Raw genomic sequence first — 25,956 nt, 5'->3', positions numbered from 1 at the left:
TGCAAGTGCTCAAATACCCACATGTGGCTTGTTAGCTGCCATGTCAGACAGCTACAGACCATTCCCATCATCACAGAAAGTCCTGGAGTGCTCCAACCTAAAACCTACCCCGGTTCCCTTATTTCTTTGACCTCATCTTCTGCCATTGTTGCCCCTGTTCTTTCTCCCCTAACCATACCAGCCTCCTCAGTATGCCTGAAACACCGCAGGCAGGTCCCCACCATGGGGCTTTGCTTTTCTCTCTCCAAGTCTTTGCTTAAATGTCAACTTCTCGCCGAGACCTCCCCTGACCACCCACTCATCTGCAACCAACTCTCCGTCCTCCTTACTCTGCTCCATTCCTTCTTGCTGCTGAAATCCTTCTAAATATTATATAATTTGCCTTTTAAAATTGTTTTTTTCTTCATATTCTGGATCCTTCAACTGCAATGTAAACTCCACAAGGGCAGGGATCTTTTGCCTCTTTGCTCACTGATGTGCCCCCAGCATGTAGGACGGTGCTTGGCACAGAGCAGGTGCTCAGTGACTAATGTTGAAAAGGTAAAGGTTACCTCCAAAAGTACCTGTGAACGTCATCTTAGTCAGGTTGTGGGTAGAAACTAAATAACACAGCTCGGTGCCTCTGAATGGGTAACTGCGTGTCATCATTCTAGAAACTACACATGGAAACATAAAGAGGATGTTGCCTTTCAAATGGCCCTCATATTCCAATAAAGGAAGTTATCTTTGGTCATGGAGTTTTAAAAAAATAACAAGTGCATTGACATTCCTAAACTTAATAATTTCAATTCCTCATTTTAAATTCGAATTCTAAACTCTGCCCTAACCAGTGTTGTGATTTATTTTTGTTGTTACTATATTTTTCATAAGCCAGTTTTTGTCTTCGCTCTCCGGCCCTGTCCAGCGTCTGGTGGAGGCGCTAATGACATGCCAGGGACGCAGCAGAAGGGCAGGCAGTGGGAGGAGAGGGGAAAGCGGAAACAGGAGAAATCCACTAATCAGACAGTCAGCCCTGCGTAACAACATTCATTTGATGCTCCTCCTCCTGAAAGTCCTGATAAATCCTTTATGAAAACCTGCGAGGTTCTCTCCAGTTCTGAAGGGTTCTGACTCCACGGAGTGCGGGTCTCCACCGGACTTACACTGGCTCCCCTGGGGCTTGCTTCTAGTTTTGCATCTGGAGTGTTTATCACAATGTCCCTTCCAACAATTTTCCCATCCTGCATTTCTGCTTTTTTTACTTCTTACCTGTCTCCAGAACGTTCTATGAAGACAGCCTTTCACATTCTTTTCAAGTCAGGGTCAAGTTCACTTGAGAAACATCAAGTTTCATGGATGTCCCTTCTTTGGTTCCTTCTCCCTTTCCCAGAGAACCCTAATGGAGGTATTTCTCTTGTCCTCAGGCCATGAGGCTGTCCCTGCCATGTTAGAAGCAATGCTCACTCACTCTGCTTAGGAAATAATTTGGGGAAAATATCACTTATAACTTCCAATGTTTAGTTTCACCTACCTGATGAGTAAATTAAAGGAGCTCCAGAGTGGATAGGGATATCCAGAACAGATGGTCATCACCTCACGGTGACGTTCCAAACTGAGAAGAGCCATGGTAACAGACTATAAAAGCAGCACCCCACATTCTTTAATGCTTCCTGTGGCTCCTAAAACTCAGTTCCCACCACACGGAGCTTCACATGTGAACTCTGAAATCTGCGTGCTGACATTATCACACTATCGTCCTACGGTCGTTAAAAATAACATTGTCCTAGACTTCCCCAAATTTCCCCCGAGAGCTTTATCTTTGAGCAGATCCTCATAAGACTAATCCCTGTGCACTAACTACGTTTAATTTTTCCTCATCTTGGGCGGCTGACAGGGCTGTTCCTGTTATAAAGAGACTTTGATGCAAATAAGAGCAATCCTTTGTGGATCTCTCGTGAATGCACAAAATCAGTGAGGTTTCTTGTTTTCCTGTGAGGCCACCAAAATGTTTTTTGGTTTTTTTTTTTAAAAAAAGAAAGAATTTCATCTCACTCTCTATTATTTTCCTGTGACAGGCCAGCCCCCAATTTTCTTTTCTTATTAAGAAGAAATTTTCTTGTTTTTAAGTGTTGTTTCATGGAGAGACACAAAGCCCAGTGCTCCCTTCTCTTTCATGGGTGCCAGAGCGGGGCCTAATGTGCATCCATTACGAGAATTCTTTTTGTGTGTTGAGAGCAGACTCCTGAGTGGATCAAAAAGAAAAAATGTTCTTCCATTATCACTTTAGTCCTGTTTGCCTCCAAGGAGAGTAAACAGGATTATGTATCATTAATATTATTTAGAATAATACTCCTCACATATGCATCCCACTTGATAAAACAGCATCTCTTACATTCTCACATGCGTCCCTTACATTGGCCGAGGCATGCGGGGAGGAGAATTATCCCAGGGTGAGAGGTGAGGAAGCTGAAGTGTCGAAAGGGGATGCAGAGTCCCAGAGTCCAGTCTCCCTGGTGACACAGACCTTGGCACAGTGAAGCCTAGATTTAAATGAAACACTTACTATTCTGCCACCCTGCCCTCTTGTTATGGCATCAGAACAAGGTCACTAAGAGTGTCACATGTAGGAGGTCACACCTTCCAGAAAGTTCTGCAACAACCCTCACAAAACTCTTTTTAAAAAAACCAACACCAACAAGAAAGCCACTTCTCTCACATTATGGTAGAATACTCAAACTCAGATGAAACCCAGACCAGAAAACCCAGGCACCCTGGACCTGCTGCTCGCAGAAGTACCAGTTCCCCCTAAGTCACCTTTGCCCTGCAGAGTGGATCCCGAAAGTCTCCAGGGACTGGACTTGCTTCTAACATAATTCCCTAATTGACATCTTCTCTAAAGAAAACGTGTGTTGGTGTTTGGGCACAAATCCATACACTCATTCTAAGAATGAGAAATCTATTGAAAAGCGCTAGCAAATAGGCAGGGTTCTCGATATTCAGGCCCTTGACCCCTGCCTTGGGGAATCCTGGGCAATGTCACTTTCTTCTTCCTCAGCCCCTTTCGGTCCTTTGTCACTAGGACAAGTCAACAGCCAAAGTAAGTTTGTACTCACCATGAAATATAAGCAGAAGGATATATATATTAATGATTTCACACACACACACACACACACACACACACACACACACACACACACCCTTCCTCCCTGTTGTGGACTGGTCAACACTAAGCAGAACAAAGATGTCATTGTGTGACTGTCTCATAACAAAAAATCTCCTACTACGTAGCCTTGGTCCTGGTAAACCCACAGCAAGAGCACAGACTCAGCCCCACGGGGAGGAGCGGCGGGGGGGGGGGGGAGGGGGGAGGCGGGGAGGGACCTGAACAGCTCGCCAGATGTCTAATTAATGCCCCCTGTCAGCTGCTCAAATGTCACTGACGGAGCGCCTCTCTCCGCAGCCAGAGTTATAATGATAAGGATCACGCATTGATGTCTCTGTGCTCCTGGGTCAACGTGGTGGTTGGTAGGATGACGGCCATAGACCGAGCAGCCAAGCACGTGGTGGTTTCCCAGGAAGATATCGTGCTCTATGACCACCTCATCCTCTGCACCGGGCAGCAGTACCAGGTGAGGCCGCGTGGCCGGCTGGGTGGTTAGTGTGTGCCAGGATCACGCACTCTGGGTGAAGAGCGCGCCTTCTCGCCCGGCAGCTGCCACTCTGTATTCATGAAAGCATCCTCCAAAGCTCGCGCACGCGGCCAAAATTGTGTCCGAAACCCTCACGGAAACCCATTCCAAGAAAAGCATTCGGCTCAGGGATGAAAATGACAGCAGGTCGGGGAAATGTCATTCTCGACGCTGTTGTCCAGAAGCCTGACACTTGCCGCTCACCAGAGCAGCATCCAGACACAGCCCCGCGTGCGCTTGTGGAAATGAGCTTCTGCCTCGAGAGGCTGACATTTGGCGGCGGTGATGGGCTCACCCAGAAGTGTTTTAGACACGCACACCTCCTGTCAACCCTTGCTTTATGTTGTCTCTCTGTTATGAACCTAGGAAATGTGACTGATTGATTACCCCGTGACCATGCTGTCCACTTTTTTATGAAATTTTCAAACCTCCTTTGAGGAAAGCATTGCTGGATACAACTGAAGCTGTTGAATGTCTTGGGGAAGCAAATTGTTAACATTCTCACTTTGCCACCCACATTAGCATTTCATGTGGCCCACAAACTAGGGCATCTCTGTCATCAAAAGAGATTTATTTTGTAACTCAACGATGGGGTCTTTTCCTTACATTTCTCCCAGAGACCTGGGTAGGCCTCCCTTTGGTGGGTTTGTTCCCGAGGAGTACGAAGTAACCCCTCCCCACCCCAGGCACCACCGCCATATTCATGTCTTAGTTGGGCCATCTTGTGAATGGTCCTGGATTCGTGGGCGCGAGGGGAAGGGGTTGGGGGTAGGGGAGGAGAGGGTGCAGGTTTTCTTTCATAGCCAAGCCAAGGAGAAGCAGCGTGTCGGGGGTGGGGGACAGCTGAGCAACTGAGCATCACTTAACCTGCAGTTCTAAGCCTTGCCTACACACTGAGATCGCCTGGAGCACTTTTGAAATACACTCATGCCTGCCCCCAAGCCCAGAAGTGCTGTTTCAACCATCAGTATTTTTTTATAAAGCTCCCAGATGATTCTAAGTCCAGGCGAAGAACCACTGACTTGAACTTTCTCAACCTAGAATCTCTCATCTGTACCTTAAAGGAGCACTTATCCAAATGTAGTGTGTACATCTACATCAGACCGCCTTGTACATCTCATTCGAATGCAGATTCTGAGTGGGAAGGGGGCTGGGGCGACTGAGACACGCAGTTCTAACCAGCTTCCAGGTGAAGCCAGAGACTAGACCACACTCCGAGCCTCTGAGTAATTTTCTTTTCTTTTGTCTCCTTTTCTTTTTTCCTAGTTAAAGGATAAAAATAAACTCGAGGAATGCCTTATTTTGGCACTTAAGTATTCTTCTTTTTAAAGCATTATACCAGAAGAAAGCACCATGCACCCCTTTAGCTTGCCCCCCTTCACCTGCTCCACTGAGTTCCAGCTGCTGCCTGCAATCGCAGACTTTGGAAAATATGAGTGGCAGACTCGGGCATCTGCCCATGTGTGTCCAGCTGCCCCTTCAGCTTTAGCTGTGGCACATTAAGCTCTTGCCCTTTTCACAACAGGGAAAATGAATTGAAGAGTGATAAAAGGAGTTCCAATTTAATTTTTCCAGAAGGACATAAAAATTAAAGGTACATAGAGTGATACAAAAAAAAAGCAGCTGAGTTCCCTTGGAGGTGTGGGGAGTCCAGTTGTTACTTCTTTTCTAATTTCCTTCTCCAACTTTCTCATGGTTTTGTCCCAATTTCATAATTTACAAAAAAACAACAACAAAAGACCCACACACAACAAAAACCAGAATGGTGAAAATAAAGCAGAAACCCCAAACAAGAAGATATCTGTTATAAAATATAATTACAAGTCTTAACCTCAAATCAGACCTTTAAATGGCACCTACCATTCTAAAATAGTATGCAGTATTTTGATATCCAAATGCATATCACTTAATCTTGTTATCAGATAACCCATGCACGAGATAAAACATTAAATTGTACTGCAGGGTTGCATGTGAGGAAGGCTGTTCTCTCCCTCCAGGCCAGGGGCAACCACTCTGAGGCATTTTTATTGTTAGTTCTTCAATGCCTCTACCCCTGAACTCCATAATAATGCATTTGTAGACGTTTTTTCCTTGATCTATCAACTTCTGGCATTATCTCTGACCTTTCCGTTTGGGAAGATGAAGATTACCTAGTTCACGTTCAGCACCCTCTGATCCCCGTCCGCACCTTGCCTATGGATTTGATTATGTTTATTGGTGAGTACATGCTGGTCCTGAAAACCACTCTGAAACCACTCAATGTACAACTGAGGTCGCTGAGCCGCTCCCGTGGCTCATGGAGAGTCGAGTCGTGCAGAGAGGGAGAAGTGCCTGCCCCTCGTCTGGCTTGGGTTATCTCAAAAAGAGGAAGAATAAAAATCTGTCAAATGAGTCTGGTATTGACTACGAGAAGAGCGTGGTGGGGACTCTCAAAGGGGTGACATTCACTGGAAGCCAGCAGGCGGGGCAAGAACATCCAACCAGGCGAGAGATGTTGGCTATGGCGAGCTTGACGTGGGTCAGCAACATGATGTGGTTGGTCTCCGTGGAGACTAATTACATCTTAGATGGGGTGAAGAAGAGCATGGTATCCAGAATGGTGCAGCCGCAGGAGAGAGCCTGCTACAAACACGTAGAAAAGAGAGGAGTGCACACCACTTGTAGAGATGATGAGCCCCTTACCTGCTGAGCATGATCGTGTCAAAGAACATGTCACAAAAACAACTACACCTGGAGTATTGTATTTGTTTCTTGAAGTCATATTTAAGAAGGGAAAGAAAAAGCTGAAAGCACGTCCAGAGACTCAAAGACACCCAAGATTTTTAGCCAGAGGGGTGAAGATTCAGGATGCTTAACCTCAAAAAACCTGAAGGGTTTTCTTGTAGAAAACGAGTTAGACGTGTACATCATGGCCCCGGAGAGCTGAATTAGGACAGACCACCAGATGCAATGGGAATACAGTACTGATTCATCCGAAGAAACAACTTCCTAAGAGTCGGGGTCTTTTCCAACAGGGGATGGCCATCCCCTGGAGACAGCAAGATGCCTCCACGGAGGCCTCACAAGTGGGGTGGGAACACCTGACAGAGTTTTGTCTTTGCCATTTGCCACAGTTGTGTTAACTGATGCAATCCTTGGGGTAACTCTCTGAGGTCCTACCACTTCCATCCCCATTTTATAGATGAGGGATCCAAGATGCAGTGAAGTTACGATGACAAAGTGACAGACTAGGAACCCTGGTGGTCTGACTCCGGGGCACAAGTTCTTCACCGCTGCCTCTGTCTCCTTGCTCTTCCTTCCTTCTTCCCTCCCCCCTCCACAGCCCCCCCCCCCCGACACACACACACACACAGGTGTGGTCCAGGGACTACAGTTGGTGGCTTTTAAAAGTCTTTGCAACACAGAAATTCTAGAATTAACTGTTTATAGCTAAAGTCAAAAAGAAGAAGTTTGTTTCTTTCTCTCATTATAAATATCTGGAGAAAAGCAACTCAGCCTGGTAAGATAGCTCCCTGGTGACATCAGGAAACCAGGCGCTTCTAAATTCTGTTCTTCCATCTTTAATATGTGGCTTCCATCTCAACATCTTGAAGTGGCTGCTGTGGCGCCAGCCATTCCATTTGGAAGAAACAGGAAGGAGAAAGGACTAGAGCAAAATGACTTTTTATGTTGCCCCACCCAAGGACTCCTTTCCAACATGAAAATGTAATTTTTCAGCCAGGCATATTTCCCAGAAGTCTGTTACTAAGAAAGGGAGACAGGATATTAAGTAGGCCACCAGCATTCCCCGCCACTGTTCACTTACTAACTTGCTGAAGGGTATGAGCTGGCCAACAGGTAGTGCTCAATCCAGAATTACCTGATGGAATGAATGGTTGAAAAGTTCTCTGCTGTTCTCCAATCACATGTTAGTGGCAGAAAACACTCTCATTTTGGTAGCCAGCATTGATGATACTCCTTCATTAAATATAGCCAGGCCTGCCCTAACTGGTTTGGCTCAGTAGATAGAGCGTCGGCCTGCGGACTCAAGGGTCCCAGGTTCGATTCCGGTCAAGGGCATGTACCGTGGTTGCGGGCACATCCCCAGTAGGGCGTGTGCAGGAGGCAGGTGATCGATGTTTCTCTCCCATCGATGTTTCTAACTCTCTATCCCTCTCCCTTCCTCTCTATAAAAAATCAATAAAATATATTTAAAAAATATATATATATATAGCCAGGCCTTCCTTTTCATCTTAATTCTCTCCCTTACTTTGATGACATAATATGAATTTTCTCATAGATCCTTTTTCATGTATTGAGTTCTGCTAAACTCGGTGCAGACAGATTAATGGGCCTTGGGATTTAAAATCCTAATTTTGGTTTTGCCTATTCTGTGAAAATGCCATTGTGTGAATATGAAAAAAATATATATATATATATGTATATATATACACATATAATCCCATTATTTTTTCTTTAATTTCTCTAATTCTTTATAGTTTATAAATGTGGGAAAATGCCACATATTTGAGTGTACACAAGAATGATATGGGTTATAAAAATACAATTCTATTTCAGGATTGTAGTAAGCCAATTTTCATTTTGGACCTTATTCTTCTTTTCCCTTCTCTTCCTTGTTTCTTAAACCATACACCCACTATTTGAAACAATAACCATTGATAGTTTTATAACTTGACTAGCTCTCAATTTGTTCTTTAGCCCTGCCATTTTCTGCCAAGGACTTTTCCTGATTTGTTAAAGCATGACTTCCTAAACAGGCATAATGTTTCCCAAATTTCATTTTCTTTTATACTACAACACTTATTGTCATTCTGATGAGATTTCAAACCTCCAAAGCACAGTATTCAATATTGTGCACCTTGAGCCATCCACCAAAGCCCTCAGTGGACTGCTTTTATAGTAACTATGAATACAGTAATGCCAAAATTCTAGTATGACATGATTAAACAAATCATATTGCTAATATGATAATTTTACCTCCACAATTTCAGTTGAGTTTTCTTTTTACTAAATAAAATGCTACTGCAACTTCTTCATGGAGAGAGGACATCCAGCTTTAAAAATTTGATTTTTAAAAAATTAGCTAATCCAGTTTGCAATGGAATTAAATACATCACAGTAATGTACCATGGCTTTACCATTTCTGTTGAGGAAGAATATAACCAAAAACGTCCCTAAAGGTCATCTGTTCAAGCACCAGCCAGCATTCACATCTACCCCGTACAACAAGGCACTTTTCAAGAGACCAGAACTTCCTCTGCACCCACATTCACCTCTACTACAAGTGAGCTTTTTGCCCAGCGTGGCTGAGTGCCACCCCTGCCTCACCACCCTGAGGCCTTGTACCACGAAAATGTCAGGCAGCTAGTGCAGGTCTTCTAGCAGAGGCATCAAGTTACCTGTAAATCTTGCTCACAGTGTTGGCCTCGTTATCATCCACATAATCACCTGGCTGCCAAATGGAAATTGGAGAGGTAAAAGTTTGGCCCACTGGCCAAACTCACTCCACTGTGCTATTTTACTTGGCATTCACAGTGGTGTTTGTTTTATTTTAATTTGAACTGAAATAATAATAATAATAATAATAATAATAATAATACACCAAGAGTCCTTGGGAAAATAAAAGTACCTAGCATTTCTTGAGAAATCACATCTGGCCATACTGAATCCACACTCTATCCTGGTAACAACTGGATGGAGTTGAGTCATGGCCGAACTCTGACCAGAGCCCTTCAGTTTGCCACAGAGTCCTTGACACTGAGGTCAAGTGTCAGCATCATCCTTTACTGTGTTTTTACTGTTGCTTTCCTTACAGTGTCCGTTTTTACACTGTGTCTAAAGTGAGAATAGAAGTTATACTGAGCGGGCTCAGTGTTGAGAGAGATGGAGATGGGGATGAGAGAGAGAAACTATCTAACAAAGTGAAGAATGATCCTACAGTTTCCATAAGTAAACAGTAGCCCACTTTCCTCATTTTCTTTTCTGCCTGGAGCCCATATGCACTTGGATTTCAACCCCTGATATACTTGCTTCTGTGCAGATTGTTCTCACCAAAAATGGCCACACCAATCCAGTTCCACGTGTTTTCCCATCGCTTCACTGCCCCTGCAGGAAGAGGTGGGTTTTAGGTTTCCTCCTCTTGACCCTGGGCAGGCGTCTAGAATATAATGACCTCCATGAATAGAATATGGTGGAAGGGACACCACTAGAATTCCAAGATGAGATTAGAAAAGAACACAGAGCTCTCCGGACTGGTTTTTTCTCTCGGGGCACTTGCCCTGGTAACCCAGCCACCATGCTGTGAGGAAGCCCAGACCACATGGAGAGGCCACGTGTGGATGTTCCAGCCAACAACCCCAGCTAAGATCCCAACCCACAGCCAATATCAACTGCTAGACGTTTTTGTCATTTTTGGATACCCAGCAAGTTTTCTAGAAGAAAGAAAAAGGATTGCGAGAGCTTATCTCCAAATGATTTCAGTGCCCAGCCTTCAAGTCTTCCCACTGAGGCCTCTGACATTGTTCACATAGAAAACTGCCCCCCCCCCCCGCCCCCGCCCTGTCTGAATTACTGACCTTCAGAATCTGTAAGCGTTTTTACACCATTGACTTTTGGAATAATTTGTTACACAGCATCATATAATCAGAGCAACTCCTTCTGAGAATTAGCTTGTTTCAATTACAAGAATTGTATCTGGGGACAGAAAAAGGCCTGGCTATACCAGACATTGCTATGATTGATTGATTGATTGATTGATTGATTGATTTAGTACTATATCAGTGCTTCATCTGTTACCACTGAAATAAGCATTTCTCTGTAACATACCTCAGGTCCCATGCCCTACAGGGGCTGATATTGATCAACACATGACAAACAGAGACATTCCAGACAGTAGTAAGCAGAGATACACTGGTCAAGTTCCTCGTAATCATTTCACTCTCAATGATGAAGAGGACTGCTTGAAGGCCCAGATTTGGATAAGAAACAACTCCATCATCACAGAAGGTGAGGATGTTGGTAACTGCACATCTTTTCAGAACAGTGTTGTTTCTTTAATAATGAATCCAATTCTTCATCTAGTTCCAGTATTTAATTAATGCCTAATTAATTCCAACCAAATCATTCATCTGTCATGCTTTGTTTTCCAGATTAATTTACAACTTGTTGTCATTTTTGGATCCCCAGCGTGTTTGCTGGGGGAAAGAAAAAGGCTTGAGATAGTTTAATTATCTATAATTATTTTATTATACAAAATGAATATCCAAAGAGCAAAGCATGGCTAAAATCATTAACTAATTAAAGAATAATTTAATAAGCAAACATGTTTAGCAATTATATGGAAAATATGTCTCCTTTTGTGAAGCTGAAAAGATCGGGGAAGAAAAGGGAGGGTCTGCGTCTGAACGGCTCTTTTCTTCCTTTCACCAGCCATTGTTCTCTTGCCTGGCGTTGCCGCCCAGGCCTTCCCACAAACACACAACCTCAAGCTGCATGCCACTTTTTGAATCAAAATGAGAGCACGAAGCATTTGTACAAATGCCTCTGCCACTCAAAAAGTGTCTGTTCAAGCGTCATCCTCTCTATTGCTTGGATTAAATTAAAATTGTTTGACTGATAAAACAACTAGAACAGGGCTGGTTACCTATTTGTCCTTTATTGAACCCTGGAGAACACAGTGCAGCCCCTTTCTCTTACCAAAAGCGCCGGCAGGGCTATTGACTTGGTCGGGTTATAAAACCACCCAAGGAGAGTTGAGATTCTAACCCAGACCTTGGATTCAGTTCAGGGATCTAAAAATCACTGAATGCCCAGAATGTGGGGAGCAATATGTAAAATGTAATATATAAATGTATTTAATATATATTTAAATATAATTATATTCGTTAATATAATTGCTACATTAAATCTAGTTTCTTCTGATTTTTGGTGGGAGATTTAGGTACTTGTTGAATTTTGTCAAGTTACTGCATTTACTACATTAAAAAATTATTAGTTTATTACATTAAAAATAAAAAATAAGTATCAGATGAGATCAGTACATTGCGGGATTCAATGCGCTAATACTTTATAGGCTATTTGCACCTAAATTCATAAGTGAGATTGGCCTGTAGTTTTTCTCTTTTAGGCTTTACTTGCTAAGTTTTTGGAATCAAGTGTATACTAGCCCCACAAAATGTTTTTTGGGAAGTTTTTCATATTTTCCTGGGGCCTGACATATTTCTTGTAACCTAAAAGTTGAACAGAAATCACCTGTAAAACCAGCTGGGCCTGGAACCTTTGGGAAGAGTTAGAATATATAGATATATACTGGGGACCAGGCTTAAAACTTGTTAAAGTATTGTCATATTTTGTATTATTTACAGTTTTGCATTTGAATGTGTTTAAACCTGTTTCAACATTTTAGTCATTCTTTAATCACTGCCCGATAACCTACTTAGACCTAGAAAATTCTCTAATCTGGGGGTCAGCTGACTTTTATTATTATAAGGGCCAGATTGTAGATATTTTGGACTATGCAGGCCATATGCTCTCTGTCCCAATGACTCAACTCTGCCATTGTAGCAAGAAAGCAGCATAACCAATATGTCAATGAATGGGCATGGCTGTGTTCCAATAAAACTTTATTTACAAAAATAGGTGATAAGACATAGTTTGCAGAAGTCTGCTTTTATCCACACAGTTTGTGACAAAGCATTACCATTTCATCAAGTCCAGATGTCAAAATGTACCTTAAACTCCCAGAAAACGTAAAAACACGTCTTGGGAGCGTGTCTAATCCTATTATCATGCAGGGTTTTAACTTCAAACCGTTGGCTGTTTGACCTATTAGGACTAAGGAATACTTTAACAAGAAAGAGGGCTTTGAAACTGGCAATGCGAGTTTTTAAGGTTGACTGTATGTGGCAGAGACTTTAGAAATCCCAAATCACTGTGCTCTCCTTCGGATGCCTTCTTTTTTGTCCTCTTGGTTCTTAGATGGGCAAAGATCATCAGTGCTATTCTGCTGACTAATTGTTACAAATGGTGATACTCTGGTGCCACCTAAGAGAAATGTTTTTGTAAGATTTAAATATGTCTCCAATCAACCACTGCATAAAACCCCTCTGAGTGCCTGCTTTTGTCCACCAAACAGCCTGGATAAGAAGGATGTAAACATTAGGGGTTTTTTTGTCTTAAATGTAGGCTATTTTTCCCCCCAGGTCTAATGTTTTATGACATTCCAAAGCACCTCCCAGGTAGGTGCTCTTATTGCTTAGATGCTGGCCCCAAGATCTGGGAGGCATCTGAGATATCTGGCCTGACCAAGTTAATTCAACTCTGTGCAATGGCCCTTTTCAAATCACTTCCCACATGAGAAAAGTTAGAAAGGAAACTGTTAACCTCCTGCCTTAAGGGAGCTCTTTCTCTGTGTAGCTTTTCCATAATTAGAGTCATATTCAGACTTGAATTTAATTAGTCCCATTCTAGATAATATGTTCCTCATATGGGTTGTTGTGAGATAAATGAGATAAATAAGACATAACATGTCCAACTCAGAATAGCGTTTCAAACATAGTGAGAGTTCAATAACATAGGCTGTTATTAGCATTACTATTACTACTACCGCATGTGATGTAGTTATGGCTACACCGAAGTTTCCCCAGAATGGAAGTCTCAGCTCCTGCTGTCCTGGTGACAGCACAGCCCAGGACACAGTCTCTGCACAAAAGATGGGGATCTGGGCACAGCAGGTGCCAGTCTGGTCGTGGAGAGGCACCTGGCCTTGATGATAGCCCTGGAGACTGTGAAGTTCGACAAGGTTTCCTGAGAAAAGAGGTTTTGAGCTCAGCCATAAAGAAGGGCGGGAAGAGCCAATAGAGAGAAGTGGGGGATTTTTATTTGTGTACAAAAGACAATGGCCCAACAACTTGAAGGGCAAGATTCTTGAAGGGCAACAGAGGGAGATGAAGGTGAAGGAGTGAGTGGAGGATCGCAGGGTCCAGCCAAGTGCAGGTTTAACTGGCTACTTTTTAGGGGTTGGGGAACTAGTGAAGGGGTAAGTCAGTGCACAAAACAGCAACTTTGGAAGATGCACCTTCTGTTTGTAGCATCCATCCAGCAGAGAGAGAGAGTGATCAATAAGAATGAGCTGAAGCCACAATAGCGAGTTGGAAATGGGGTGGCTGTGCATTCCAAGTCAGTCATGGGATGATGGTATTTGAAGCTAGAAACTGGAAGTCTAGCTGTGTTCTGTATTCATTACCATCCCTCCACCTGCCAGTTCTTGCTTCCTTTTCATGTCGCCTTAATAAACCCAGGAAGAATGTGGACATTTATCATGAGAGTTAGCTTTTTCTTCTTCAGGGCTAATTTTCTCTTCTCAGTTGTTCAGGGTGGTGTTGATGGGAAGTTGCTGAGGATAGGGCTCTTCCCATAAGAGTCTGAGGGAAAATATCTCTTGTATCTCATCGGCTGTAATGAGATATCCATCCAGGAATCGCACCCAGAATCCTGGAAAATGCCAGGCCTTACGTTGCTGAAGCACAGGGACTTGAAGAAAGGGGCTTGTTTGCGGAGATCAGTGGAAGGGTTGTTTTAGGAGGAGAGGTGGATGCTGGGGAGCAGAAACAATGGAGGGTTGCTAGGAGGAGGCTGGCTCTCCTCTGAATTTCTGTTCATTGAAACTACACAGATACCACCCTAACACACCACTCTCCTCCTAGTAGCTGTTTTATCACTCCCTCCTCTGCTTCCAGCGGAGAAACCGTGGTTCTGTGATGGAGTTAGTCCAATGTGAAGGAAGTGGTTTTCTGGGCTCTAGAGTTGGATGGGTTTACAGATGTCAAATATTCTAACCTATAGAACTGCTCCAGCATCCAGAGAATGGCTGATGTCATGGGTTCAAATGCTGCTTTCAACTGCAAACAAAACCAAACCTGGAGGGCTCAGCCGTGGAGAGTCAGGGATGTGGGGGGTGTTCAGATAGAACTCAGCAACCTAATCTATAATAATAAAAGCATAATATGCTAATTAGACCGGATGACCTTCTGGACAAAGCTGGGGCTGTGAAGGAAGCCCAGGTCCCGGGTGCCTGCCGGCGGTTGGAGGGAAGCCTGGGTCCCGGGTGCCAGAGGGAAGCTGGTGCCGGCAGCTGGGGGAAGGAAGGCCTACTCTTGCATGAATGTCATGCATCGAGCCTTTAGTACATTATAACAGCTTACCGCATTAATTGCAACTAATTGAAATTTATCTGTTAATACCTCTGTACTTTCCATGAAAATGAAAAGTAGAATAAAAGTAAAGTTAAAATAATTGCTTTAATGGCACAAAATGGATCAGTTATTTTCATCTTTAGCTAAATACAGTGTACTGCCTTATTAAAAGCATGTTTGTAGGAAAAGTATAACATTAAAATTCCAGTGCATGAATCACTGAACAAAGCCCTTTTAATGTTATATCTAATATATTCTTCCCTTTTTATTTGGCAGAGCAAAATGGAACAGGTCATGTTTGGGTTATAGAAATCTTATGCTTTGACTTATAAAAAAATAAAAAAGCATTCTCTGGTCTATTCCTGAACATAATATGTTTGTTTTTATTTAAATCATTTTTTTATTTTTCAATTATAGTTGACATACACTATTATATTAGTTTCAGATGTACACTCCAGTGATTAAATATTTATATAACTTATCAAGTAATCATCCTCATAAATCTAATACCCATCTGACACCATACATAGTTATTAAAATACTAGAAGCCCGGTGCACGAAATTCGTGCACGGCAGGGGGTTGTCCCTCAGCCCAGCCTGTACCCTCTCCAATCTGGGACTGCTGGAGGGATGTCCGACTGCCCGTTTAGGCCCGATCCTGATGGGATCGGGCCTAAACAGGCAGTCGGACATCCCTCTCACAATCCAGGACTGCTGGCTCCCAACTGCTTGCCTGCCTGCCTTCCTGATTGCCCCTAACCGCTTCTGCCTGCCAGCCTGATCACCCCCTAACCACTCCGCTGCCAGCCTGGTTGATGCTTAACTGCTCCCCTGCCAGCCTGTTTGCCCCCAACTTCCCTCCTCTGCCAGCCTGGTCACCCCTAACTGCCCTCTCCTGCAGGGTTGATCACCTCCAACTGCTCTCCATTGCAAGCCTGGTCCCTCTCAACTGCCCTCCCTTGCAGGCCTGGTCCCTCTCAACTGCCCTCCCTTGCAGGCCGGGTGCCTCCCAACTGTCCTCTCCTGCTGGCCATCTTGTGGTGGCCATCTTGTGTCCACATGGGGGCAGCTATATTGTGTGTTGCAGTGATGATCAATCTGTATATTACTCTTTTATGAGATAGGATAGAGGCCTGGTGCACAGGTGGGGGCCAGCTGGTTTGCCCTGAAGGGGGTCACAGATAAGGGTGGGGGTTCCCTTGGGGTGTGGGGCGGCCTGAGCGAGGGGCCTGTGGTGGTTTGCAGGCCGGCCACGCCCCCTGGCAACCCAAGGGGAGGCCCTGGTATCTGGAATTTATTTTCCTTCTACAATTGAAACTTTGTAGCCTGGAGCGGAGCCAAGCCTGGGGCTCCGGCAGCCATTTCTGTGGCAGTTAATTCACCTTCTACAATTGAAACTTTGTAGCCTTAAGCGGGTGAGCCCAGCCAGGGTGTGCGGAAAGCTTTGCTTCCCCTGTTGCCGCCAGCAACCCTGGCCTGCTCTCTCAAGCTCCATTCTGCCGCCATTTGTTTGAATTTGTTTACCTTCTATAATTGAAACTTTGTAGCTTGAGTGGAGGCTTAGGCCTGCAACGGCTATCAGAAAGCTTGGCTTCCTCTGTTACCTGGGAAACCTTGCTCACTGTGGCTGTAGCCATCTTGGATTGGGGTTAATTTGCATACTCGCCCTGATTGGCTGGTGGGCATGGCTTGGCTGGTGGGCATGGCTTATGTAGCGGAGTGATGGTTAATTTGCATATTACCATTTTATTAGAGAGGATTATTGACTATATTTTCTATGCTGTAATTTATATCCCCATGACTATTCTGTAACAACTAATTTGTACTTCTTAATCCCTTCACCTTTTCACCCATTCCCTGCATCCCCTTTCCATCTGGCAACCATCAAAACGTGCCCTGTATCTGAGTCTGTTTCTGTTCTGCTTCTTAATTTATTTTTTAGACTCAAATTGTTGAGAGATATGTATTTGTTGGCATTTTAATGTTCATATTTTTTATTTTTTAAAAATCTTTTTTAAAGAAGACCCTTTAACATTTCATGTGATACTGTTTTGGTAGCAATGAATTCCCTAAGCTTTTTTTTTTTTTTTTTTTTTTTTTTTTTTTTGTCTAGGAAGCTCTTTATCTGCCCTTTGATTATGATAGCTTTGCTGGGTAATCTTGGTTGTAAGTCCTTGCTTTCTATCACTTTGAATATTTCCTGCCAATCCCTTCTGGCCTGTGAAGTTTCTGTTGAGAAATCATCTGACAGTCATATGGGTGCTCCCTTGTAGGCAACTAACTGCTTTTCTCTTGCTGCTTTTAAGATTCTCTCTTTGTCTTTAACTCTTTGCATTTTAATTATGATGTGGCTTAGTGTGGGCCTCCTTGGGTTCATCTTGTTTGGGATGTTGTGCTTCCTGGACTTGTATGTCTGTTTCCTTTACTAAGTTAGGGAAGTTTTCTGTCATTATATTTTCAAATAGGTTTTCAATTTCTTGCTCTCTCCCTTCTTACAGCACCCCAACTTGCATGAATGTTAGTACACTTAAAGTTGTCCCAGAGGCTCCTTAATATCTTCATTTTTTTAAAAAATTCTTTTTATTTTTGCTGTTCTGATTGTGTGTTTTTTTGCTTCCTTATATTTCAAGTCACTGATTTGATTCTTGGCTTCCTCTACTGTACTGTTTATTCCCTGTAAATTATTTTTTATTTCAGTTAGTGTATCCTTCATTTCTGACTGGTTCCTTTTGAGGTTTCTGTGTCATTTTTTAATGTTATTGAAGTTCTCATTAAGTTCATTGAGCAGTCTTATAACCAGTGTTTTTAAACCTGCATCTTATAGATTGCTTACCTCTGTTTTGTTTAGCTCTTTTTCTGGAGTTCTCTTCTTTTATTTAGGAAGTGTTTCTTTGTCTCATCATTTTGGCAGCCTTCCTGTGTTTGTTTCTATGTGTTAGGTAGAGGTGCTACATCTTCTGGGCTTGATAGAGTAGCCTAATGTAGTAGGTGTCTTGTAGGGTCCAGTGGCACAGCCTCTCTATTCACCTGAGCCACTGTGGAGGATCAGCTCTGCACCAGCCCTCTACACAGAGCAGGAATAACTTCAGCAGGGCTCTGATGCCCATTGAGTTCACCCCTTCAGTGTGTGGCTTGTGGAGGTGGTTGGGTGCTGCTTTGACATGGTCTGAAGTTGTTCACCAGGTTTGCTGGCTCTGGGCCTCCCTGGAGGTGCAGACCAAGATCAGCCACCCCCTATCTTCTGCTCGGGGCCACTTGGCATGAGCTACCAGGAAGTTTGCAGGTGGCTGTCACTTGTGCTGGGCTTGGAAGTGCCTAGGAGAGGCCAAGTGCAAACCACAGCCAGCTGCTGCTAGTGCCAGGCCTGGGGTCACTTAGTGAGAGGTATGGGGTATGCAGAGGCCAAATGCTGCTTGTTTGAGAGATTTTAGGAAAGGCTGAGCATGAGCCAAGACAGGCCATTTATATATGGAAAAGATACTGTAAACAGCTTGGGTGGGCCCACAAGTTGGGTGGGAGAGGGTCTCAGAGAATTACCAGGTTGGAGCAAACAGTGATAGCCAGGTTGATAGAGACTCAGATATGGTGCCCCCTTGTCAGCGCTGTGTGGAGAGAGCTCATCAAAGGAACAGTAGCCTCTGCCAGCACTTCTGTCTGGGAGAAGGCTGCCCACACCCAGCTCTCACACTGATGCCAGACACTACTGTTCCTCCCTGTATGTCCCTGGTGCCTTTTGAGCTGCTGCCCCAGTGCTGGAGTTCAGAAAGAGTGAGTCAGAGTAAGTCCGTGTGCAGGCTCTCAAGAGAAACTGTCTGGGACTCCAGCAGCCCTCCCGTTTTAGCCACATCCCCAGTGGTTTTTACAGCCAGAAGTTATGAGAACTTCTCTTCCCAGCTCTAGAACCCTGGGCTTGGGGGCTGTTGTGGGGCTGGACTCCTTGGTGAGGGGGACCACCACAGCCAAGATATCCTTCCCAATTTTTATCCACAACATGTGAGTGTAGGAACAGCCTGTTCTACGTCTCTGCCCCTCCTACCAATCTCAAAGTGGCTTCTTCTTTAAATCCCTAGTTGTAGGACTTGCATTCAGGTAAATTTCAGGTGGTTCTGAATGATGCTTGTTTTATTGTTTAGTTGTAATTTTGATATGGATGTGGGAAGATGTAAGTTCCTCATTTATCTATGCCACCATCTTGACTGGACCATGATATGTTTTTTAAGTGAGTGTTTATTTCACAATTTATGAATATTCTATAATATCTATTTAAAATTCTTTCATTATCTAGTTATTTGGTAAAGTTAGTTATATAGATAAAATACCAGTGATATCCATACATGAATTCTTATATATGTAATATATGTTAATATAATTAACATATATTACATATCCATCTGCTAATATAGTATAGTGGTGTCAGCACCAATTCTGAAATAGGACTTGGCAGGTCTAAGACCTGCTGAACCATCTACTTGCTGTGTGACATGAAACTGGTTACTTAATCTATCAATGCTTTCTTGAGAACATAAGAAAACTTACCTCACATGCCTGTTCTGAGGATGAATGAGGTTGTATATAATAACTCTGTGTCCCTTTTGAAGTGGAAAAGGGGCCTTTTATCTAGCCTTAAAAATGTAATAACTGTGAAGAAAATTTCATATTTATATCAGTGTGCATAAAGCTTGAATAACTTATTTATTTATTTATTTTTTAGAGAAAGAGAGGAGGAGGGGAGAGAGAGAGAGAGACAAACACAGAGACATCAATTTGTTGTTCCACTTATTAACACATTCATTTCTTCTTGTCTGTGTCCTGACCGAGGACCAAACCCACAACCTTGGTATGTTGGGACAGAGGCTCTAACCAACTGAGCTACCCAGCCAGGGCTATCCTTAAACTGTTGGGATGTGATTCCATGGCCAGAGGACCAGATCCGGACAGCCTTCCCTTTTCTTCTTTTCAAGTCATGATGTATGGAGCATGGTGATGAAATGGCAGCAAAGCCTGGTATTCTCCAGGTGGTTAAAATTAAAGCAGTCATTTCAAAATAATAAAATGCCTTTTTAGCACCTACTGAAAATAATTTGTTTAAAAGGTTGTTCTATTACTCTTAGGGCAAATCTGTGACTAAAAATATTAACACTATGTTTTATTTTTTTAACTTAATAGGGGGATCACTTTAGCATTTTATTTCTGTAAAGCCATGTTAACTTTAAATATTAGTGAGCTTTGAGCTCCTGAAACTGTTACTTACCTCCTCTGAGAACCAGGGTAATAAAACTGAAAACCCCCTCTTTATTCCCCACCCCCCAATTAAGACAAATTGTCTCCTAAATCTGGGGTGCATTATGGTAGTGGAAATGTTAAAAGTGTGATTGCTTTATTCTGGTGGTCACAATCAGAGTTGCTAGTGTATTCATTTATACCTTCAAAGAGTATGTATCAAAAAGCAAAAAGGTCACCTTTACCTTTATGCCAACATTTTAAATAGCAAGCCTTAGTGCTTTTTTCTAATAGAGTGATACGAATCATTACCTTCCCTCTCCTTTCCCCGAGCTGGGCTGTTGACAGGGAAGCCCCTCTTTTCTCTTGGAAGCATCCTTGCACATTTCTTCTCAAAGGCTGCTGCAGGTTAGCAGGGAGAGAGTGACCCAGCGCTCCTTCTTGCCAACTTTAATCTGAGGAGCTTTCACACCGTCGTCTTTTTATTGGTGCCTCCCTTGCCCTCTGCTTCCTGTTTCAGATCTGTAATCTTAGTGATGCATAATTTATTCCCTAAAAGGAGGAACAAAGATTGGCCTTTCACAAAACTGCCACAGTTATATTCCATTATCCTTTATTGAAAATTCACCAAGAGTGTTCTAATCATCAGTTATCATTTGCTATTTCAAAGTAGGGCAGCCCACCATTTTTATCTCTGTCACCTATCAGATCAAATGCAAAACTGGTTTCCTAGCTATTAAATAAACTGAGCAGCAAAGAAGACGGTGACCAGATTTTTTTAGCATAAAACTCACATTCAGGGTAAATCCTCAGCTTTCCCACTATATTTCTTCCGTATATGCATAAAACTTCAAAAGAATATATATATATATATAGTGTAGTATATATCCTACACATATATAATGTAGTATATATCCTAATTATGTGAGTAAAGTCCCTCCAAATATCCACTGGTGAGGATTTTTTTTTAAAGGTTTTAAAAAAAATGCTACGTCTACCCCATCCATACTAGTAAAATTACTCCAATAAATAGAAGTAATCATATTCCTATGCCTAGGTTTATTTGTTCCAAAATGCAAAAAGTGAATAATCAAAATCTTTGTCTACTAGATTTTGGTTGTTTTATAAGAATTCTCTCCATGCTTATATTTTCATATGAAAAATTAATTATGTGCATCTGAGTTAACAATAACAATGTTATTCAGACTGATGAATCTCAGAGGGAAGGCAGGGGTCGGGAGAGATGAACAGGGGAACTTATATGCATACTGGAGGCCCGGTGCACAAATTCACGCACGGGTGGGGTCCCTTGGCCTGGCTGGCGATTGGGGCCGATGGGGGCTGTCTCACCCAGTCCCAATCAGGGCCCTTGGAGCCAACCAGCCAGGAGGAGGGACCATGGGAGGTTGGCCGGCCGGGGGCAGGGACCGCAGGAGGTTGGCTGGCCAGGGCGAGGGACCATGGGAGGTTGGCCAGCCATGGGAGGTTGGCTGTGGGAGCACACTGACTACCAAGGGGCAGCTCTTGCATTGAGTGTTTGTGCCCTGGTGGTCGATGCGCATCATAGCTACTGGCTGGTCATCCAATTGTCCAGTTGTCTGGTAGTAATGGTCGCTTAGGCTTTTATATATATAGACTAGAGTCCTGGTGCAAGAAATTCATGCACGGAAGAGGGGTCCCTCAGCCTGGCCTGCACCCTCTCGCAATCTGGGATCCCTCAGGGGATGTCCGACTGCCAGTTTAGGCCCATCCCGACCCCTGCGGGATTGGGCCTAAACTGGCAGTCGGACATTCCTCTCATAATCCAGGACTGCTGGCTCCTAACCGCTCACCTGTGTGCCTGCCTGACCGCCTCTAACCACTCTGCCTACCTGCCTCATCACCCCTAACCGATCGCCTGCCTGCCTGATTGTCCCTAAACACTCTGCCTGCCTGCCTGATCACCCCTAACTGCTCACCTTCCTGCCTCATCACCCCTAACCACTCGCCTGCCTGCCTCATCATCCCTAACTGCTCACCTGCCTGCCTCATTGCCCCTAACCACTTGCCTGCCTGCCTCAACACCCCTAACCGCCTCTGCCTCAGCCCCCACCACCGCAGCTTTATCCGGAAGGACATCTGGAATGACATCCGGAAGGTCGTTTGGCTGTCCGGTCTTATTAGCATAATACACTTTTATTATTATAGATATGCATAGCCTTTGGACACAGACAATAGTGTGGTGAAGGCCTGGGAAGGCAGGGAGGAGGGATCGGGGGGGAAAAGGGCACATCTGTAATAGGTTCAACAATAAAGGTAAATTTTAAAAAATAACAATATTATTGTTAACAGCTTTAAATATTGTTATTGATGGTGATGATAATACTAGTAATAATAATTATAATGGATTGTGTATAAAAGTGCTGTGCTCTGTGCCTGGTATGTAGCAGTTATGAGATAAACAGGAATCTAAAAATTCTTTACAAAGTAAAAGTGATGTAGAAAGAACTCACAACTACACAAAGATAATGGAAAAAAATAATCCCCCAGAGAATGGGAAAATTTAAAAGGCAAGAGATCAATGGCAAAGAGTAATGGGCTGCTTTTGTTACATAGGGTCTTGTTATACTTGTGGAGGGATATGACATGTTTTTATTTAGTAACAAATTACAATGAGATTCTAATATTTTATAGGGAATACCAGGTATACATGTACTTTCTGTGCAGCACTTCAAAACATACAAAGAAGTGGAAAATTGGGTCTCTGAATGGTTTGCCTCAAAACAAGAAAAGTTTTATTGGGACAGTACCGGTTAATAATGCGGATTTTTTTCAATAGATGGAGTTACACATATGTTGATATATATATGTGATTTGATATGTATGCTATTTTGTTGTATTGACAACAATCTTCAAAACTTCATATGTCAAATTTTCTGAAGGGGTTAACATCATAGATATTTTTACGCTTAAAAATGTCAAATTTTGTGCCAAAAAAGAGCATTTGCGGGAAGTTTTAATTCATTACTTTATTTTGAAGAAAAGTGCTGCTGAAAGTTATCATATACTTCAGGAAGCTTATGGTGAACATGCTCCATCTCAAGATATTTGTAAATGCTGGTTTAAATGCTTTAAAAGTGATGATTTCGATGCGAAAGACAAAGAACGTCCAGGTCAACCGAAAAAGTTTGAAGACCAACAATTACAAGCATTATTGGATGAAGATGTGTGTCAAACTCAAAAACAACTTGCAGAAAGATTAAACATTGCTCAGCCAACAATTTCTGATCAAGCAGTGGGAAAGATTATATGCTTATTTATATTTCTAAGCATTTAAAAGCAATGGGAAAGATTTTAAAGGAAGAAAAATGGATGCCAGCAGCTGATCGATGTTTCTCTCTCATCGATGTTTCTAACTCTTTATCCCTCTCTCTTCCTCTCTGTAAAAAATCAATAAAATATATTTTAAAAAATATTAAAAAAAAAAATGGATGCCACATCAACTGAACGAAAGACAAATGGAAAACCGAAAAGTCATCAGTAAAATGTTTCTTCATCGGCACGAAAGAAAGTCTTTTCTTGCATTGAATTGTGACTGGTGATGAAAAGTGGATTTATTTTGAGAATCCCAAACACACAGAATCATGGGTTGATCCAGGTCAACCGTCAACATTGACTACAAGGCCAAATCGCTTCAGAAAGAAGACAATGCTCTGCATTTGATGGGATCAAGAAGGTGTGGTATATTATGAGCTTCTAAAACCAGGTGAAACTGTTAATACTGATCGATACCAGCAACAAATAATCTATTTGAACCACACTTTGATTGTGAAACGACCAGAATGTGCCAGAAGACACGACAAGGTAATTTTGCTTCATGATAACGCACCATCACACACTTCAAAACCAGTTAAAGACACGATAAAAGATCTTGCCTGGGAAGTATTAACCCACCCGCTGTATTCCTAGACCTTGCTCCTTAGATTACCACTTGTTCCGATTGATGGCACGTGTACTTTCTGTGCAGCACTTCGAAACATACAAAGAAGTGGAAAATTGGGTCTCTGAATGGTTTGCCTCAAAACAAGAAAAGTTTTATTGGGACAGTATCCACAAATTAACCAAAAGATGGGGGAAATATGTAGCTAGTGATGGACATTACTTTGAATACAGCACTTTTGATGTTTCTCTTGAAATTATTGTGTTTTCTTTGATTACAAAATCCACATTATTAACTGGTACACCTGGTAAGAGAAATATAAGTAAGCATATAAACACGTTTAAATGAAAAAAAAATTTTAATTAGATCATACAGGCATCTATGCTAATAAAAGCCTAGGTGTCCCTCACGTCCTCATGCCATCACAAATGGCTGCCCCCATGTCATCACAATATGGCCACCCTCATGTTGTCACAAGATGGCCACCCCATGTCATCACAAGATGGCTTGCCACAAGATGGCCACCACTGATGGCCGGCAGGGGAGGGCAGTTGGGGGCAAACAGGTGAGCAGGGGAGGGCAGTTGGTGGTGAACAGGCCTGCAAGGGAGGGCAGTTGGAGGCAATTGGGCCAGCAGGGGAGCAGTTAGGCGTCAATCAGGCTGTCAGGGGAGCAGTTAGGGAGTGATCAGGCTGACAGGCAGAAACGGTTAGGGGCAATCAGGCAGGCATGCAGGCAAGCAGTTAGGAGCCAGCAGTCCCAGATTGTGAGAGTGATGTTTGACTGCTGGTTTAGGCCCCACAGAGATCGGGCCTAAACCGGCAGTCAGACATCCCCCGAGGGGTCCCAGATTGGAGAGGGTGCAAGCTGGACTGAGGAACACCCCTTCAGTGCATGAATTTTGTGCACCAGGACTCTAGTTTATTTAATATACGCTCAATATGACTGATGGTTTGGACTATTGTCCACACCTTCCCTTTCCTACTTCAGGCAGAGTGTACTTGTGGCCTCCTTGACCATGGGCACGGCCGTGTGACTCACTTTGATAAATAGAACGTTAGAGGATGTAATGTAAGGGGAGGCTTGAAAAGTGCTTGAGCAGTTGCCCCTGCCCTCTTGTACTCCTGCATTTCTCCATAAACAGAATGTGCCTCAGGTATCTGTCTGTCCATTGAAGGTGAAAGACATGGTGCACACCTGATCCCAGCCATAAATTTGAGCCAGATCAGCTGACATCAGCCAGCCCACAGATGTGTGAGCCAACCTACAACAGCTTGTTGTTATTTGACATTGAGTTCTGGGGATAGTTTGTTATGCAGCATTATTGTGACAATAGCTGACTGTTATGATAATCAAAGTCTCATATTTGGAGTGGGGATTGTTTTAAATTAAACTTAATGTGAGACAAAATATTTAGAAGTTAGGCTATAAATGTACATCTAACTTAAACATTAGAGGTTTTATAAAATGTATTACCTTTTGAATTGAAAAGTATCATCCTCTCCAGCTGCCTACAATCTGTAGGCAGACAGTACAGCTTTCTAAACCCCAGCAACAATGCATTGCCTGGGCTTCCATGAGTCTATAATGAAAAAGCTCATCTCACAGTACAGTTACTAAAAGGTAACATGAAGGAGATTGGGAAAATATTAAACTCCGAGTTATTTAGGGCCTAAACACTTAAATTCATTTCACTGAAAATGAACGTTGTTTTGGCATGCATGTTTTAAAAGGACATAAGACCTCAAACATTTGACAGTTTGAGGTTCAAGTTTTGGCTTTCGTGGCAGGCTGACTCTTCATTGTGCCAGACACCGGATTCATGTTTCACAGCAGGTGGGAGCCTCAGTAATTTCAGCAAAACACTGGCACTTTCAGCCAAGGAAAATGCAGCTCACCGGTGAATGTTGCATTAGAAGAGGGAATGGAAGAGGGACTAGCCACAAAATTGGAGCCT

The 25,956-nt window shown here is 43.0% G+C and overlaps 1 protein-coding gene across 1 annotated transcript in view; it reads left to right on the top strand.

The window, feature by feature from the left end:
- The window catches only part of CFAP61 (cilia and flagella associated protein 61), a gene marked incomplete at its 3' end in the record, with an annotated part of 235,177 nt that overhangs the window by 142,898 nt on the left and 66,323 nt on the right, over window positions 1-25,956 (top strand). Inside the window, exons 20-21 of the mRNA XM_079783836.1 lie at window positions 3,440-3,608; window positions 10,499-10,673. Of these exons, the coding sequence (XP_079639962.1) occupies window positions 3,440-3,608; window positions 10,499-10,673 (344 nt within the window). The remainder of the gene's footprint in view (window positions 1-3,439; window positions 3,609-10,498; window positions 10,674-25,956) is intronic.

The sequence above is a fragment of the Cnephaeus nilssonii genome, assembly GCF_951640355.1.
Source record: "Cnephaeus nilssonii genome assembly, chromosome: 11".
NCBI lineage: Eukaryota > Metazoa > Chordata > Mammalia > Chiroptera > Vespertilionidae > Cnephaeus > Cnephaeus nilssonii.
Note: the sequence above shows the minus strand (reverse complement) of the source record. Positions and strands in the feature narration are given on the sequence as shown.